At 39.8% G+C, this 19,928-nt stretch overlaps 1 protein-coding gene across 1 annotated transcript in view; it reads right to left on the bottom strand.

Moving 5' to 3' along the window:
* Positions 1–19,676, bottom strand: part of GALNT8 (polypeptide N-acetylgalactosaminyltransferase 8) — a gene marked incomplete at its 5' end in the record, with an annotated part of 51,830 nt that extends 32,154 nt beyond the window's left edge. The window contains 2 exons of the mRNA XM_079139878.1: positions 14,842–15,145; positions 19,466–19,676. Coding sequence (XP_078996004.1) covers positions 14,842–15,145; positions 19,466–19,676 — 515 coding nt within the window. The remainder of the gene's footprint in view (positions 1–14,841; positions 15,146–19,465) is intronic.
* Between the last annotated feature and the right edge of the window lie 252 nt (positions 19,677–19,928).

The raw sequence follows: 19,928 nt of genomic DNA, 5'->3' as shown, positions 1-19,928 counted from the left end.
TTAGGTTACTATAAACATTGACATGGCCGTGACACTGTAGTATGCTGATTTTAAGTCCTTTGGGTATAAACTGAGGAGTCTTCCCCAGTCAGAATGGCAATCATCAAGAATGTAGGCAACAATAAATGTTGGCCAGGATGTGGGGAAAAAAGGCACACTCATACCTTGCTGGTAGGAAATGCAACCACTATGGAAAGCAATATGGAGATTCCTCAGAAAGCTTGGAATGGAACCACTATTTGACTCAGCTATCCCTCTCCTTGGTTTATACCCAAAGGACTCAAAGTCAGCATACTACAATGATGCAGTTACATTGATGTTTATAGCAGCTCAATTCACAATAGCTAAACGATGGAAATTTTAAAAACATATTTTGAAGAAATAATGACCAAGCATCATTACATAGCACATGATTTTATTTTATTTTTAAGCCTGGCATCCTAGGACCTACCCCTGGGTTACAGTGTTTATGGTTGGGCTTAAGGCCCTACTGCTTTTGAAGTTTCAGCTATTTGTCAATGGCTCTGCAGACAGGTTGAGAAATGGTTGAAAGTCTTTCCTTTCTCTTACTGTGGTTTCTGGGTGGTTTCCGCCCAGTGCTTGCACCCAACCTTGTAGACCACCCAGGGATGGGTGTGATCCCAAGACAGCTCTCCTGGCTATCTCTTTCCATGGTTCTCTCTGTTAAGTTTCTACATGCTACCCCATTTTGCTGGTTACTGCTCATATTGTGGGGGTTATGAGCATCCTTTTAAATGTTCTCCACCAAGATTTCCATTGTTTCAGACAACGCATGGAATTAGGCATGGAATAAGGAATAAGGCCAATTCCTTAAACAGGGCTGGAGGTCTTCACCCTGCCTTTCCTCCTGGGCCAGAATTTGGCAGCAGTGCTCAGGAGCTGAGGGTGGGGACAGGACCCCACTTATCCTGGAGTGACACCCTTCTTGCAGAAAGACACTGAGGAGGGGAAGTTTGGGGGTGGAGGTAGCAGCCCCTGGATTTCTTCACTTTTACATTCTAGAGTGGAACTTCCACTGTGCAAGCAAGTTGGGGAAGGAGAAAGGAGAACCCAGCATCCTTGGCCAGATGCAGCTAGAGTTGAAATTCCACCTTAGGAGTAGGGAGTAGGGCAAGGTGGAGGTTAGGAGTCACAGATGACTAGGAACAGAGCTCTTGCATCACAAGAATAGAGCAGATGTGAAATATGGTTGACCTGCCTTTCCCGGGTGAAACCGCTGCCCTGAGCTGGGAACAGCAGGGAAAAGGAGCCCTCTTTCTCTTGACCATACTTTCCCAGAGCAGAGAAATTTTAGTAGAGTTTTCATCAGCCAGAACTGGGGGTGGTGTAGAGGGAGTATTGGGGGACAGCAGGTGGTTCACATGCCACAGATTCCCACTGATCTTATTGACACTTAGTAGATTTTCCTGTAAGAATGTTTCTGCATTTGCTGTGTAACCTCAAGATAAATTCTGAAAATACTGAGTGATTCCTTTTTATAATTTTCTCCAGTCGAATGGTTGTTTCGCTAGGGAGGAAAGATGCTGTGCTCAACATTCTGCCATTCTGGAAGGAAGCCTCAATCTTCACTTTTATTTAAAGTAGTTGCCAATATTCTTGTTTTAAATCCAGATTTCTGGTGTCTCTAACAAGCAGACATTTGTCTCACTGAAACCTCTTTCCCAGAAGATAGCACCTCCTCTGACCAGAGTCGGAGTTGTTGGAAATGCTCACAGCACATGCTCCCTGCTTACCTCAGCGCCCACCCAAACCTCTCCTTGCAGGCTGGATGTCTGTCAGCATTTAGCTGCAGCCCCTGAGATGTCAGTGAATTTTCAGCAGCTAGATGAATGCACGGGGTCACAAAAGCACACACATTGTTTGAAGAACTGTGCTGCTCAGTAGTCGTGGCCAGAGGTGGGACTGCACAGACCAGCAGGGAACAGGCCATAAAGGCTAACAAGATTGGACTTTATCCTAGAGGTACTGATGGAATTTAAACAAAGAATTGGTATGATCGAATTAACATTTTTAGAAGTTCATTCTGCCACCATGAGTACAGCAATTTGGATCTTAAATGTCCCACAAAGGCCCATGTGTTAAAGGCTTGATCCCTGTGGCACTGTGGGAAGGCGGATCCTTTACAAGGTGAGAAATGATAGTTCTTTAGAACATTGAAGGACAAGCCTCAAAGCAGATTGAGGGGCCATAACTCCTTCCCCTCCCTTTCTTTCACTTCCCAGCCAGGACGTGAGCATGTGCTCCCACCATGATGTGCTGCCTTACCACACGTGCAGAAGCAACTGGATCAACCAACAATGGACTGGCCCTCCAAAGCTGTGAGTCAAAATAAACCTTTTACCTTTATAAGTTGATTTTTCAGGTATCTGTTCCTAGTGACAGAAAGCTGACTAACACGGAAAGTGATTAACCACAGGGGACTGCCACAATACAGGGGCCAGAAAAGTGTGATTATCTCACCTGCCCTGGAGAAAGAAAGGAGTGAAAAGAGTTTCCTTCTCAAACCCTAAAGGGCACACCCACCACCTGGGGAAATTGCTAAATGCAGAGTCTGATTCTACAGGTCTGGGTGGAGTCTGAGATCCAGAGTTTCTACCATGCTCCCAGATGATAACAATAATGAAAGGATATGGCATTCCTCCAAGTCAGCTCTGTCATTTTCTGCAGGCATGATCTTTTATACCTCCTTTTCCTTACCTGTAAAATGGTAGTAGTAGGAATAATAATGCTCATATCTTAATATCATTATAAGGTTCAAATGTGGTCACGTGCATAAATTGCTTGTAATAAAAGAAGTTCAATAAATGTTAGTTGCTATCCTTACTACTTTGATGATTTTTGTTATTTCTGCAATTATTGAACAACAGGATCCTTTATTGAGCCAGAATCAATGAGAGCAGAAAAAGAAACTGACACATTTAAATTTGGCTACATTGAGTGTGGGGTGACCCTAAGTCACACCATGGATTTTTCCAGCAGGTAGTGCATATACGGTTCCAGGATCTCAGCAGGACAGATTGAATTAGAGATGTGTGGATTTAGGAGGCATCACCATGTAGGTGTTGGCTGAATTCCCCATTGGATAAAACCACCTAAGCTACAAACAGGAAGGAGCCTGTGTTAAGGCCTGAGGCTCATCAATACTTAAAGCAGAGGCAGAAGAACCTGACAGAGAACTTTAAATTCTTTAAAGCTCAGTGGCAGTTCTTAATGTCTGGTACAGAATAGTTATATAATAAATATGTATGTAATTGAGAGGAAGAATAGGTAATTATGTTGAATTGAGGACTGATTAAAACTCTGTTCCACTTCTCCTCCCTCTAATTCACATAACTGCATCATCAAACATTTAAATTTTCTTTTCTCCACCCTGCCTCCCATGCATCTGCTTTGAATTTTTTCTTGGAAATGTTCTAAAGACTTTACAACACTTCTCTTATCCACACACACCCCTTCCCTTACCCATTTTATATCAAGAAAGGCAAAAAAACATGGCTCCTATGGTTCCAAAGAGCACGGTCTCCCCTCCCTGGAATCACAGCAGTGCTTTTCCAATGGAATTCTGTGCAGTGACAGCAATGTTCATTGTCTCTGCTGCACATTACGATAGCCACTAGCCTGGGTGGCTGGGTAAGAACTTCTAATGTGACTAATGTAAACAAAAAACTAAAAATTCACTTTACTTTCATCAACTTAAATTTTAACAGCCACACTACATTAGATGGTGCAGCCACAAATATATATATATATTTTTTTTTAATTTGTCGATTGAAGGACATCTAGAGGAACTGAGAAGCAACTCCTCCCAATATAGTCATGGCTGTGAAAACACGCATGTCCCCCACCAAGCAACAAGAGGGGACAATCACAGAAATAAATAAAGTAAGCTGTAGGTGTTAGATGTAGAAAGATAAATTTAATGCACATCTTGATTTTACCCCAAACTACTGTGGTATAAAACAGATAAACTGATTTGTGCACAGGCAAACAGGCTTTCACCCTTACAGAGGGATTTCCTAAGGCAGCACAGTCAGCTCTGTAGGCAATGCAGCCTGTACAGTCACGCCCAGAACCCCCACTTAGAGGGTCTCCTCGCTTAATTTAATGCTTTACCAGCCCCATATTGAAATTCTTATTTTTATTATTTATGTGCTTTGGTACTAGGGATTGAACCCAGGGATGCTTTACCACTAAGCTATATTCCCAGTCATTTTACTGTTTTTATTTTGAGACAGGGTCTCACTTAGCTGCTTAGGGCCTTGCTAGATTGCTGAGGCTAGCTTCAAACTTACCCTTCTGCCTCAGGCTCCTGAGTAACTTATATTGCAGGCATGTGCCACTGAATTCAGAAGAATTCTTAATTATTTTTTAAACAAAAGGATTTTGCGTTTTTATTTTGCTCTGGGCCTTACAAGTTATATAGCTGGTCCTGTCCACAGCATTTTGGTGGACTATGCCTAACAGTTTGCTGGCATTAGTATCTACTCAAACTCAATAAAGTCCCAGACCAATTCCACACAACACTCTCTCCAGCAGCTTTTCTGATCTCTGGAAGGTAAAGAGGACACCACAACATAAGAACTGTGATATCTTTTCTGATATCAGACAGCTATTCAGAAAACTGGTGAAACCTATCAACTATAATCATGTCTTTGGTATGTCTTTTTGGCAGGAAGCTAGACTAAAGGGCACATAACATCTATACCAAATTCAAGATGTAATGATAATTCTCATTTACTAAGTTATTTCTTTCTCAAAGAAAGTCACTGAAGCCAGGCATAGTGGCACACACTGTAATCCCAGCAACGTGGGAGGCTGAGGCAGGAAGACAGCAAGTTTGAAGTCAGTCTCAGCAACTTGACAAGGCCCTAAGCAACTTATTAAGACCCTGTCTTAAAATAAAAAAATAAAAAGTGCTGAAGATGTAGCTCAATGGTAAAGTACCTCTGATGGAATTCCCACTACCTTACTACCAAAAAAACAGGAAGTCAATGGAGTGGTAGTGGAGTCAATGGAGTGTAGTTCTTAAACCATACAGGTTTCTAGGATGCTTTAAATCCAAAATTCTTACACACCTGAGTTACATATTTTTTAATGAAGAGCAGGAAAAAAGACTATTAACTTGGTTTATAAGTATCCAGTATAACGCAGATGATATTCAGGTATAGAATACATCATCCATACATACTTTTTAACCACAGTAATACTTTCTGACAAGCAGGTTCATGAGTTAACCCCTATAAAATTGAACCTGAATGCTCCAAGATTAAATTTGGATAAGGCAGCTTCAATCACCAGTAGCTCCTAGCATATCATTCTCATACCTAGAGCCCAAAATTATGCAGTGGATTCAGGAGAAAATTTGTCAGGTTCTACTTGACTCCTGTCTCACAAGGAGCAAAAACTAACACATGTGATACCTTCTCCTCCTTCCTTGCCCATGGCAGACATTGCTAATAGATCATGGTATTCATGCACTCGACCATATGGACTCAGAAGTCTTCTCAAGATAATAACACTTTGTAATCACTACCAGTCATTAAGAGTTGTCATGAACAAAGGAAACTTTTTTTTTTTAACCATCTTTCACAAGCTAATAAGACAGAAAGGTTTCTCTAAATATCGTAGGTGCAGGACATCCCAGGTAAGGTAATCGATCCCAGGCAAGGCCCATCTTGAAATAAGGAGCCTTAGTGGAGAAGTAGCTTCCCTACTCTCCCTCTAAGACTCACCTTTGCCTTCTGACTCAGAGAATCAGGATGCTAGGAAATCTCTTCCTGGTGATATGGTGGAAAAATACCAATTCATCATCTGTCAGACCATGGTTTGGGCCTTAGCCACGCACATGAGTTAAAGGTCAAATCTCAAATGAGGATTGTTTGGTGCTAATGATTAGGAGTATAAAGGGAAAGAAACATTTAAATTGCTCACAATTGGTTGTTCATTTGATATCTACTCAAATCAGCTATAAGACTCTAGCACTTAGAAGCCACAACTTACGATTTCATAACCCCCAGAGAAATGCTAATGCTCAAAACTTCTGAGACACGTTCAGGAAGCTCAATGAAATCCATGTAGATAGAGTACATGCAGAAATATCCACCAAGACACATCATAATCCTACTGCTGAAAACCAAAGAGAAACAGAAAATCTTGAAAGAAGCAAAAGAAAAATGACACACATACAGGGAAACCCAACAAAGACAGTTGGCAGCTTACAAAAATCAACGGAGGCCAGAAGGCAGAGGGATGGCATTTTAAAAATACCAAATAAAAGTGGTAAACAAGCATGTTTTGCCTTTTAGCTTTCAAATATGAAGGCAAAAGAAAGACCCTGGAAAATAAACAAATGCTGAGATAGTGTGTTGCCAACAGACCCACCTGCAAGAAATACTAAGTTCTTTAAGTTGAAAGCAAGTGACCCCACATAGTAATTCAAATATACACATACACACATATACACACATACATACACACATGTACACACAGAGAGCAAAAGAAACACCAGCGAGAGTAATTATGTAATTATAAAAGAAACTGGACAAATTTCTTTTAATTGTAATTTAAAATTGTATAAAACACTGTGTGGGTATACATATATATTGTATTGTTGGGTCTATACCACACAGAAATATAACGTGTTTGAAAATAGGAGCACCAGGGAGGTGGGTGGTAGTAAAGCTAGGTCACAGTAAGAAAATACACCAGATATTAAACTGAATCCAAAGGAACCAATGTCAAGAATCAGACATAGTAAAAAGAAGGTAAATACAAGAAAGTCTGTAATTCATATTTTCTTTCTTTTTTTCACCTTTTTCAATAGATAGAAATCATACAATCATAACTGTATCTGGGGATCTGTACCATACAAGTATGTAATATGTGTTAGAAGAACCACAAAAACAAAAGAGGAAGAGGGATAGAGCAACATAGGAGTAGCCTCTCTACATCTCAGTGAAATCAAGTATAAATCTAAGATAATTCTGATCAGTTAAGAATGATAAACCCCACAGAAACCACTAAGAAAATCACTAAAAATAGAGGAGATCATAGAAATGATCATACTGTGATATTAGAAAGTGCTTGCTTAAAGAAAAATGATAAGCAGTAAAGGAGGAATGAAGGGAAAAGGCAAAAAAAAAAAAAAAAAGAAAATGAAAATAAAATGGCAGGCATAGCAATAAAAATATGAAATGTGAATGAGGTGACCTAGGTAAAAAGTGGAAGCCCCCAAGTTATCTTTTTAAAAAGTCCAACCACATGCAGTCTGCAGGAAACACACCTTAGATGGAAAGATACAAAGAGATCGAAGTGAAAGGGTAGAAAATGACGCGGCTTACAAACAGCAAGCATAAGGAGAGCTGGCACAGGCACACTAACATCAGACAAAACGCTGCTAGTGACACCGGGGGTTCTATAGTGACAAAACGATCAACTCGTAAATAAGATGGAACAATTACAAATGTACTGCTGACAACAGCATCTCAAGACACACACAAGGAAAACTGACAGAATTGAAGGGATAGAGAATTCAACAAGGAGAGTGGGTGGTTTCAATACTTCCCTTGTACCTGGGGGAAGGACAACCACACCAAAGACAACAAGGAAATGGAAGACTGAAGCGATATCACAAATTAAATAGACCTGACTGACATCCACCCAACAAGAGCAAATACACATTCCTCTCAAACCCATAGAAACAAGATTCTCAGGAAAGGACCATATGCCACATCATAAAACAGTCCTCAGTAAATTTAAAAGACTCGAACTCTCACGAAATGTGATTCTCTGATCACAATGGAAATTAAATGCATTCTTAAAGGATTAATGGGCCAAAGAAGAAATCAGAAGGGAAATGAGAAGACGCCTTAAAATAATTGGAAACAAATTTACAATATGACAAAATTTATGGGATATAGTTGCAGCAGAGCTACATTAAAAAGAAGAGAGATCTCAATTTAATAATCTAACTTTCCTCTTTTCTGTAAGAATATATTTTAAGCATCTTACATTCTCCATACACAGAAATCTGTCTCATTCTTTTCAGGGTTGTTTAGTATTCCATGGTGAGGATGCCCCATAATTTATATAACCAAGTCCCCACTGATGAACTTTTAGGTTGCTTGCACTCTTTTTCTATCACAAAAATGCTAATATGAATTCTTTATGTATGCTAATCTATACTTATGTGTAAATACATCTGGAAGGAAAAGTCTTAGAGGTAGAACTGCTATATTGAAGAGAATATATCTGTTAAATTGTAATAGCTATTATAAATGACTCCATATGTCCTGTACCAACTGACAGTTTCCCTAACACTAAATAAGGATGTTCTATTTTCTAGATCTGGAACTCCCAATAGAATCAAATCCATTAGACAGATGAGGAAACTGAAGCTCAGAGAAAGAAATTGATGTGTCTTGTAAATAACATACCACAGAAATGAATCAATCCCCAATACGGGATGCCAATCTTCACCTCCTTCCTGCTACACCCCATCTGTTCTTCCATCCAGCCTCCCTTTGCAGGAAAATAAACTAAGGGACCCAGGGTTAGCTCTGGGGTTTGGCAATGGACCCAGGTCAGTTCTTGGGGAACAGATGTTCTGCTAACAAACACTTCCATCAAGACTGGCACATGTTGTCACCTTGGTGAGCTGGCTCAGTGGCGAAGGCCAAAGGTTAAATGAACCACTGATGCTGAATTACCAGCCCAGCCTTTGAAGGTTTTTAAATTATAGATTTTTAAACAAAGTTAAATATAGAGCAATTAAGGAATATCTCCACGTTCTACCCAAACAATAAAACAGCTGAACTGGAACCTGGGCCAGTTGCATGTGAAATAGATGAATAGAGGGAGCTGACTGGAATCAAACCCAAACCCTTCCCTCAGGGCTTCCAGCCTAGCTTGCACATTCTGCCTCTGGGCCTTTGCACCTGCTCTTTCCACACCCTGATCAGAATCCCTCCCCCATTCTGGTCTCCTCTTAGCTAACTTCCTCTTCTCGACATTTTCCCACTTTTCAATACTCGTTGAAATTTCATTTTATCCTTGCTCATAAATTTTCTGACAAATGGCCATTTTCATCTTTCTTTTTTCCTGTCTGATTCCCTGACGAGAACTCAAAGTCTGTTTCCTCACTTGCACAATGATAATAGTATTTCCATTCTGCCTGTTGCTGGGAGGAAAACTGGCACAGGAAGATCACCCTACCCCAGAGATCTCTCCTTTGAACTCAATCACACTTCTTGTCTGTGGCATGAAATTTAAATATTGAATATGTCATATTAATTCTGAAACTATGGTGCCTAGACCACAGTGAGTATTTAAGATGATGTTAGATGTGGCAGGGAGAAGAATTTTGAACATCTTTCCACTATATCTGCCCCCTACTACCACTCTGGCCTATCCCATCATTTCTGGGATTGTTGCATGATCTCTGCCTCCTGGCTGGGCTCTCTGCCCACCCATCCCTGTTTCTAGAGTCTATTCTGCACTCAGAAGCCAGACAGATTCTGTGGAATAAGTCTGATCACGCTGCTCCTCTGCCCAGAACTCTTCCATGGCTCCCATCTCCTTCAGAGAAAAATTCCAAGTCAATTCCCCAAATTCCAAGACTACTGTGATCTATAGACCTATTGTTGCTTGTATTCTTGATAATCGCCATTCTAATTGGGGTGAGATGGAATCTTAGGGTAGTTTTGATTTGCATTTCTCTTATTACTAGAGATGTTGAACATTTTTTCATGTATCTGTTGATTGCTTGTACATCTTCTTCTGTGAAGGGTCTGTTCATTTCCTTAGCCCATTTGTTGATTGGGTTATTTGTATTCTTGGTGTAGAGTTTTTTGAGTTCTTTATAAATTCTGGAGATTAGTGCTCTATCTGAAGTGCATGTGGCAAAGATTTTATCCCACTCTGTAGGCTCTTTCTTCACATTGTTGATCATTTCCTTTGCTGAGAAAAAGCTTTTCAGTTTGAATCTATCCCATTTGTTGATTCCTGGTTTTATTTCTTGTGCTTTGGGAGTCCTGTTAAGGAAGCCTAGTCCTAAGCCAACATAATGAAGGTTTGGACCTACTTTTTCTTCTATTAACTAACCTTCCATTTTAACCAACTATCAAAGAAAGAGTAAGGAAATGCCCTTTCCATTTTGAAATACAGAGCAGGGAGAGGGAAGGAGAATAATAAAGACGAGAATAGAAATACATAAATTAGAGAATGGATATATATAGTAACAGAAAAAGCAGATGAAAATTGATTTTTTTGAGATCAAAAAAATCTTAACACATTAGCAAGACTGAATGAGAAAAAAACAATCCTCAACCGACTAAAATAGTAATAAAAATTCATCATGCTCCTTATAGAAATGAAAAAGATTATAAAGGAATATTTTAAACAACTGTCTGCCAACAAAATAGGTAACTTAACTGAAATGGAAAAATTTCTGGAAGACAAAAATTATTAAAACTGCCTAAGGAAGAACTAGAAATTGTCATAGAACTACATCAAGCAAAGAGATTAAATTAATAATAAAAATACTACTCACTACAGGGAAAGTGCTTGCCCAGCAAGCATGAGGCCCTGGGTTCCATCTCCACTACCACCAAAAAAGAAAAAAATTGCTAACTACAAAAGGACCAGATCCAGATGAATTTATTCCTCCAAAACATAGAACAGGAAGAAAAGCTTCCAAATCTATGAGAATAGTCTTATCCAGAAACCAAAATCAGATGAAAGTGTCATAAGAAAACTAAAAACCATTATCTCTTATGAATACAAATACACACACACACAGACACACACACACACACAAAACCTCAAAAACAAATAGGAGCAAACCAAATCCAGCAATATACAGAAAGAATTATACACCATGACCACATGGATTTAATGCCAAGAATTTGAAATTGGTCTGACAACCTAAAATCATATCAATAAATTTTAATGTAATATACCATATCAATAGGCAGTGGACAAAAACCACATGGACATCTTAATAGACACATAAAAGACATGTGACAAAATTTAGCATCCCTTTATGGTAAAAGAGAGAGAAAACACTAAACAAACCAGGCACAATTTCTGGCGAAGGGGATGTGTAAAAAGTCCATGGCTTTTTATGAAATGGTAAGTGCTTTTCCCCCCTATAATGAGGAATAATATAAGAAAATAACCTCTCACTAATTATATTCAACATCACAATAGAAGTTCCAGCCAAGCAGTTAGACAGGAAAATGAAATAAAAGGCTTCATGTGGGAAAGGAAAACATACAACTATCATTTTCTGCAGACGGCATAATTTTTATATATAGAAAGCCCTTAAAACTCACTAAAAAGCTATTAGGAAAAATTGGATCAGTAAGGTTGTACAAAAATCAATTGTGTTTCTATAGGCTTACAATGAACAAACTGAAAATGAAATTCAGAAAACAATCCACTAGATTTCTCAAAAACTAGGAATAGAACTACCATATGACCCAGCTGCTCCACTCATTTTGTACTTATCCCAAAGAACTAAAATCAGCATACTCTAGTGATACTGTACTTTCAATGTTTACAGCAGCACAATTCACAGTAGCCAAATTATGGAATCAACCCAGATGCCCCTCAATAGATGAATGGATCAAGAAAATGTGCTATATATATACATGAGGGAGTTTTACTCAGCTTTAAAGAAGAACGAAATAATGGCATTTGCTGGTAAATGGATGGAAATGAAGAACATCACGCTAAGTGAAATAAGCCAGACTCTTCTCTCCTATGTGGAAGTTAGAGCAAAGCTAGGGAAAGAAGGCAGTGGGGGAAGGGATTGGATATCATAAATACATAGGGAAGATCAGTGGAGTAGGAGATGGAGAATGAGAGGGAGGGAGGAAGGATGGGAAAGGGGAGGAAATACGGAATGAATTTAACAAAATCGTATTATATACCTATATAAATGCGCCAAAGGGAATTTCCCCTTTATGTATATGTAGAAAGTACCAATCAAAAATAAATAAAGGAATGAAAGGAAGATGAGTAGAGGAAGGAGAATAGGGGGAGGGAGGAGGATTGGAAAGATGAGGAATGGGGATTGAAATAAAACTCCTTCATGTATGATTTTGTCAAAATGAACCCAAATAATATGACTATAATATAATATAGTATGATTATATTATATTATATACATTATATTATATATAATAGTATGATATAATATAAATAGTATGACTATAATGCTCTAATCATTTTTTAAAATGTTTTTTTAGTTGTAGATGGACACAATGCCTTTATTTTGTTCATTTATTTTTATGTAGTGCTGAGGATAGAACCCAGTGCCTCACATGTGCTAAGCAAGTGCTCTACCACTGAACTACAGCCCCATCTCAATATAATGCTCTAATAATTTAAAAAGCAAACAATTACCCTGCCGATAACATCAAAAAGATTAGTAATAATTTTAACAAAAGAAATGTAGAACTTATATTTTGAAAACTCAGAACATTGTTGGAAGAAATTTAAAAAGATCTAAATAAATGGGAACATTTTTCATATTCATGAACAGAAATATTGGTTAAAATGTTCTATAAACTAATCTACAGATTCAAGGCCATCCATATCAAAATTCTGATGGTTTCTCTGCAGAAATTAACAGATGAATTCTAAAATTCACAGAAATTCAGGTATCGGAATAGACAAAACAATCTTAAAAATGAAGAAATGTTGAAAATTCACTTTACTACATTCTGTAACTTACCACAAAACTAGAGTTACCACAGCAATGTGTCATTATCATAAGGGTCAACTTAAACATCAGGGGAACAGAATTGATACCCAGAAACAAACCTTTATGATTCTGCCCAATTGATTTCAACAAGAGTACCAAGAGAATGCAACATGGAAAAACTTCTCTCTTTAACAGAGGGTGGTGAGACAACTGGATAATGACCACATTCAAAAGAATAAAGTTGAATTTCATTTCATATGTACACATTGCCATGTAAAAAATTTCACATAAAACGGCCCAAAACTATAGACCTCTTGGAAGAAAACATAGATATAAATCTTCATCACCTTGCCTTCAGCAATAGTCTCTTAGATATAACAACAAAAGTAAAAACAACCAAAGAGAAAATGGATAAATTGGATATCATCAAAATTTAAAATATTTGAGCCTCAAAGAAGACCACTGGCAAAGTGAATAGACAATCCACACACTAGGAGAAATATATAAAGAACACTTGCAATTCAATAATAAAAAGATTTATAAACCAACTTTGAAAAGGAGACATCTCTGAATTTCTCCAAAGGAAACATGCAAATGGTAAATAAACACAGGAAAAGATGTCTATCATCATTAGGCCTCCAAGAAGTTTAAAACAAAATCACAATGAAATACTACTTCACAGTTATCAGAATGACTAATTAAAAACAAAAATAATGCTGGATGCAGTGGCACATGCCTGTAATCCCAGCAGCTCAGGAGACTGAGTCAGAAGGATAGTGAGTTCAAAGGCAGCCTTAGTAAAAGTTAGGCGCTAAGCAACTCAGTGAGACCCCATCTCTAAATAAAATACAAAATAGGAATGGGGATGTGGCTCAGTAGTCAAGTGCCCCTGAATTCAATCCCTGGTACCAAAAAAAAACCAAAAACACAAATAATAACAAATGTGAGTGATCATGTAGAAAGATCAAGACTCTCATACACAGTTGGATGGGATATAAAATTATGCAGTTACTTTAGAAAATAGTCTGACAGTTAAATGTGGTTATCATATGACCCAGCAATTCTACTCCTAAACTGCACCCTAGAAAATGAAGGCATTGGTCAATACAAACACTTGTATGAGTTTTCACAGCAACACTCTTCATAATAGTTCAAAAGTGGAAACAAGTACAATGCCCTTCAACTGATGAATAGATAAGATGCAGTATATTCAGATGAAGTAACATCATTCAACAATAAAAAGGAATGAAACATCAATACATGCTAAAACACGGACAACACTTGAAAATAATAATTAAATAATATTATTTAATAATGATATTAAATAATAATAATAAATTATAATAAATAATAATAAGTTTTTTTTAAAAAACAGTCACAGAAGACCCCATATTACATGATCCCATTTTCGAGAAAGACCCAGAATAGGCAAATTCGTAGAGACAGAAAGTACATCAATACTCCCAGAGGGAGGAAGAAGTTTGGGGAAACAGAAAGAGGCTGACATGGATATGGGGCTTCTTTTTGTAGTGATGAAAAAAATTAATATTGATTGTGGGGGTGCTGCACAACTCTGAACATACTAAAAACAATTAAGTTGCATACTTTAAATGGGTGAATTGTATGGTGTGTGAATCGTATCTCGACAAAGCTGTTACTTTAAAAAAAATTATGAAGGAAGACGGGCAAGGCAGAAAGGAAAAAATCGATGGGAAAAAGAAACAGAAGGGGAAAGAAAGGGAAGTCTCCACAGATTATATTAAATAACAAAGAATCCAAGCAGAGAATCAGAGGAAAATACCAGAGCTGCTAACTTTGCTGTAACGTGCTCAAGTCTTTGCTCTGCCTTGGTGTCCTCATCTGTAAAATTATTGGTTAGACCCATTGTATCAGAATTCTCCAAGATCGCTGTTTCTCTAATATCTCTGTTCATCTCCAACATTCATCATGGATTAAATGGATTAAAAAGAAGAACTCTCCTTATCCCCTTCCCCAACAATCCCTTACTCCCCCAAACCTCTTTTCAACCCTGGACTTCCATATCTCCCAAATCCCAGACCCAAATTAGACTGAGGTCCCTAGAACCTTCCACCAACTCTAGTCCATCCCACCTGGAATCTCGCGTGTCCATGATGGTGCGATTGTGAGGCAACTTGTTGCTGAGGTACGCGTTGTAACCAAATTTCTGGAACAGGTCCTCAGCCTCTTTCTGCTGGGCTTGAGAAAGCCCCTTACCCCACTGCTTGAAGAGTGGTGAGTTGGGGAAGAGTTTCTTGGGGGGTCTGCGCTTCTGCTTCTTTGTCTTACTGGCTATGGTTTCTACTGCCTTTCCAACAGGGTGAACTTCATTTTTCATCCTCTTTTGAATGTTGTTCATATTTTCTTGTTGCTCCATAACCAGTTGCATGCTAATTTCTGCAGATGAAGAGGATGGGGGTGGGAGAGGGGAGATTAAACATTTCAGTTAATCCTGATTATCCTGGGCATTGCTTTCCATCCTAATTTCCTTAAAACAATTTTCTCTTTGCTATATTTTGGATCCCAAATGACCCAAACAACCCATGTGTAGAGGCTTGGTCCTCAACCGTGACACTATTAAGAGGTGGTGGAGCCTTTAAGAAGTGAGGCCCAGTTGGAATCTTCCAGTCATATGAGGCTGATCCCTTAAGGGGAACAGACCCTGACTGCCCGCCCCCCCCAATCCACTTACAGCTGCCATGAGCTGAGTAGTTCCTTGCTTTCCACCCTCCCCACCAGGATATGCTGTCTCAACACGGGCCCCAAAGCAACAGGGCCAAGTTGACCATGGACTGAAACCCCCAAAACTGTGAGCCAAAATGAAACTTTTCTCTTCATAAACTAATTATTCGTTACAGTAACAGCAAGCTAACACACTCTCCAGATTTCAGCAAGCTAACACACTCTCCAGATTTAAAATTTTACAAGCTCTTGTCCCAGAGAATGTGATGGGTGAAGTAAACTTGTCAGAGCCATGCAAGGCTGTTCTGGCAAAGCACACGCTAGGTCCATGTCTCTCTTCAGCTCCACCAAAACGTGTCTGTCCCTCACATGTAAGGCTACTCGAGGCGCTAACTCCATCTGAGAAATAAAAATCAGATAATGTTTTCTCAGAATGAGGCCTAAGAAATTACATCAGAATCATCAACAGTGTTTGTTTTTTAAAATGTAGAGATCTAAGCCTGTGTCCAAATCTACTAAATCAGAATCTCAGGGCTAGGCTGAGGATATGGGCAGGGGAAGTTACCAGAGTTTGCATTTTAACAAAATCAAGAAGTAATTCCTTGGTATGGTGAAAGGTTGAGTCATATTGCACTACACTATCAGTGGCTGACAAAAGCAAATCTATTCTAACCAGCACCACCATCATCCACCTACCCCTTCACTTCTTATTTGATTCACCAAGAACTTTTTGGTTGGAAATGTCCAGTTTGGTTGGCTACAAGAAAGTCTTCAAAGACTTGTTAAAAATACAGAATCACAGGACTTCCCTGAAGTTTCTGACTGCAGATAGATCTAATGTTCCTATTCATTGAGAAACACAGCCTTAACTCAAAAGAATGAACAGAGAGTGACAGACCCAGGCAGAGCACTTCTGTACAAAAGAGGTCTTCCAGGATCCACAATACCAGTAGTAATAATGATGCTTTGTGTTTGAAAAATGGCCTACAAACTTCAAAGCTCTTTCCCATCCATTATTTATCCCCCCTTTACAACAACTCTATAAGATTTGTTCTGGAGAGTCTGAACACACATACCTTGAATTCAATCTACAAATGCAGCAGAAAAAGAGTGAAAAGGCAACAATTGCAGTGCTTAGTGATTATGATACTCCAGGCATTAAAGCTCAGGTTGGTGATCAAGGCTTTCTGCCATAGGACCCACTTGGTTTCCACTAATCCTCCCCTAAGCCCCCCATTAAATGTCAACCAAACTGAGGGAATCACCTTCAGCCCATCTAGCATCTTCCTGCACGTTAGAATGGAGTGCCCTTTATTCCTAAATAACTGCAGCCCAGGGTCACCAGGTTGGTGAAGGAATGGTTCCACTGTATGAATTTTCTCTGGGTGGATGCAATCCCATGCCACAGAACACGGCTTGGTGACAAAATATGGGCTGTATTTCAGATCCATATATAACCTTTCTAAAGGGAAACAGGGAAGTCCTATAACTGAGGAGAAAGTATTTGGCCGAAGATTGACCCTAGAAAAAAGAAAAGGAGAAGGAGAATCAACTGAAGTATATAAGACAAAATGAGAACGATTGAAGCAAACTTTGGAAGAGATCTAAATGGTAAGGTCTGCCAAAGAAGGGCTGTGTAAATACCATACATATTTGCTTAGGTGGAAAATAAAAGCAAAGTGTTTTCAAGTGTTGCAATTGAATAGTGTTATTATTCATACTTTTCTATGTTAAGAACTTAGGGGTCACAGGGTGGTACTGGGTTCTCCTTACCTCATACAAAACTCCTCTACTTTCCTCTTTGGAGTGACATTCACTACTGTCAGTGGGAACTGGTTTGGACCTGGACACCCTAGAGTCAATTTGAGGAAATGCAAAGAATCCAGCAAGATGCATACAGTGCCACTAAACCATTCCCATGATTGACATAAAAATTTTTAAGCCACAAAGGAGACACACCCAATGATATTACTCTGACAGGAATTTTAAGAGCCCCAAGAGAGCGTCCAAAAACTGGTTTAGAGTCACTGGTCCCTCTACCAACAGGGACATGATTATCATTATGTGTTTGCTTTTACTCTTGATATAGTCTATAAGATTTGCCCAAATGTTCCTATTGACTTATGGTTTTCTTCAATCTTTCTGGAATCCTGAAGGCAGTGAGCAACCAGGATAATAGGCAATTGTTCAGGTTTTCCGTTACAGGATGAACTATGGGGAAGGAAGAGCATTTGTGATCTGGAAACAATTCCAGAAGACAGGTTCAGCTCTGGTGGGAGTGACCTCGGACATTTTTTTTTAGAGTGAAAAAAAAAAAATGTGGAATCAACAAGATAAGAAGGAAAGGAAGAAGTCATCATTGTAAACAAGTGAAGGAAAGTAAGCAGGTGGCTCTGGATGGCTCCTCACCTCAGGTCATGTCCCTGCTGAGGAAAGACTCCTGCCATGCTAAGGTTCAGGGGACCAAGGAGTAGAAGGAAGCAGGAGTCAGGTGGAAGAGTCCTGGTGTCATCTATGTGCTCCACCAAGGAGTGGCAGCAGCTCTGGGGTCACAAGTCTGGGTCCACAGGCTTCTAGTGAAGGTGTGCTGTCCCCCGGCCAGGGAAGCCAGAGCTTCTGAGTCAATAGTCGTCTCTATTTCACCCCCGCTCTACCCTGTCTCACTCTTCCCTTCATCCCTGTCCACCTGTCCTTTCTCTTTCTAATGCTCACTGGTTCATTTATTCATCTAGGTAATTTCCATGTGTGAATAGAACTAAGTGGTGAATAAGACAGTCACAGAATAACCCCTAGGAGACTTGCTTTCCAGAAAATTGCATCACAGCGAAATGCACTGAGTGCCCTGAGCAGGGTGCAGAGGGTGCTCTGGGTGTTTCCTGCCCCCATTCGTCTTTTAGCCTCTCCCCCACCACTTCTCACTTTCCCTTTTTTCCCTCTTGTCCCCATATAAGCTCTCATTCTCTCTCCCACTTTTTTCCCTCTCTCCTGTCCTCATCGCTTTTCTCCTGTCTCTCTGACTCTCCCTGATTTCTTCTCTCCCTTTCTTTTTCTCTTCCTGTCTTTCTTCCTTCCATCCCTCTGCCTGAGCCTTGGCGACGTTCATTTCCCACTTAAAAAGACACCTTCCCAGCTCCAGCACCAAGTGCCTCCCTGCTCACACATCAGCGCCTCCCTTAAGGGTTCAAGCACTTGATCTCTGTTACCTGGGGAGCAGGGAAAATTGTTCCTTCTCTCCCTGAAGTCAGATGTGTGGGTGCATACAATTCAAAGGGGATACCCGGATTTAGAAACCAACCCTGAATGTGTGGAAATCCTACCCAGAACTTTAAATGAAGAGGTGAACATTGGGCATATATCACTTTCCACAGGTTTCCTAACCCTGTGAAGTCAGGCAGCTATCTATCATTATCATTTTCACTTTCATTGTCTCCATTTACAGATCGGAAATCTGAGGCTGAGAGAGAAAAGCACTGATTCAAAGTTACACAGCCATAGCAGTCATATCAAGAGCCTGAGGCCCTCTAACAATGCCTGTATGCACTCATGACAGGAGCTCCCAGCAAAAGGGACCCTAGACACTGCCACCTCTCATTAACAACCCTGTCCCACATAGGCCTAAAGATAGGGCTGATTCCTGAGCCTAGATTCCTAGATTTCTGAACTTCTCAGGGCTCCTTATTCTGAGCTTCAGTCCCCCTGCCTGCCTGTATGCAGATGTGATCATGCATATGCACAAATGTATACACACACCCCACTTTCATACACCCCCTTCTCCTGTTCCCCAAATCATCTGCTCTAAATTCTCACTCACTTCTACCCACCTATTTCTCAATGCATCCCATCAGGAGGCATAGAATTCAACATCTGAAGCCTGAAAGGACAACTGGAAGATGAGAATATGGCTTTTCACCCATTTTCCCTCCACAACCCTTTTTGCTAAGTGTCCCTAAGCACACACTCACATGAATGCTCTCACACACACACACACACACACACACACACGTTATCACCTCCAAATTAGCATGCTGAACTTACTCAGATGCTCCAAATCCATCTCCAGCTGAGAGAGTCTCTTAATCATGGCCCCGTTCCACTCTGGTTGGGGCAAATGAAACTCCTTGTGTAGATTCCCCAGAATCAAGTTTTGTAAACTCTCCTTGGTATAAAATACCATAAGGATGTTCATGACAGTGACCAGAATCAGACCAATGCAGAAGACTTTGGGGAAGTTTCTCCTGGGGATCATCTTGTGCCTGTGGCTCTTCCACTCTCTGCAGGACTGAGCAGTCACTGCCCAGTGGAGCCAAGGATCCTAATCCACCAAGTTTTGTCTCTGGTGACTGCAAGAATGGCAAAATGCCTGCTGAGCCAGATTTTCTGACTGGGAAAATTCACAAGCTGCCTGGCTTCCCCTGAACAGCATCAGGTGTGGGGAGTGTACCTGGAAATTGCCCTGTGACCAGTGGGTCACCTGGGCACACCTTTCTCTGCTTCAGAT

This window comes from Sciurus vulgaris (genome assembly GCF_902686455.1).
Source record: "Sciurus vulgaris genome assembly, chromosome: 5".
Taxonomy (NCBI): Eukaryota; Metazoa; Chordata; class Mammalia; order Rodentia; family Sciuridae; genus Sciurus; species Sciurus vulgaris.
This window is presented reverse-complemented; position numbering and strand designations above follow the sequence as displayed.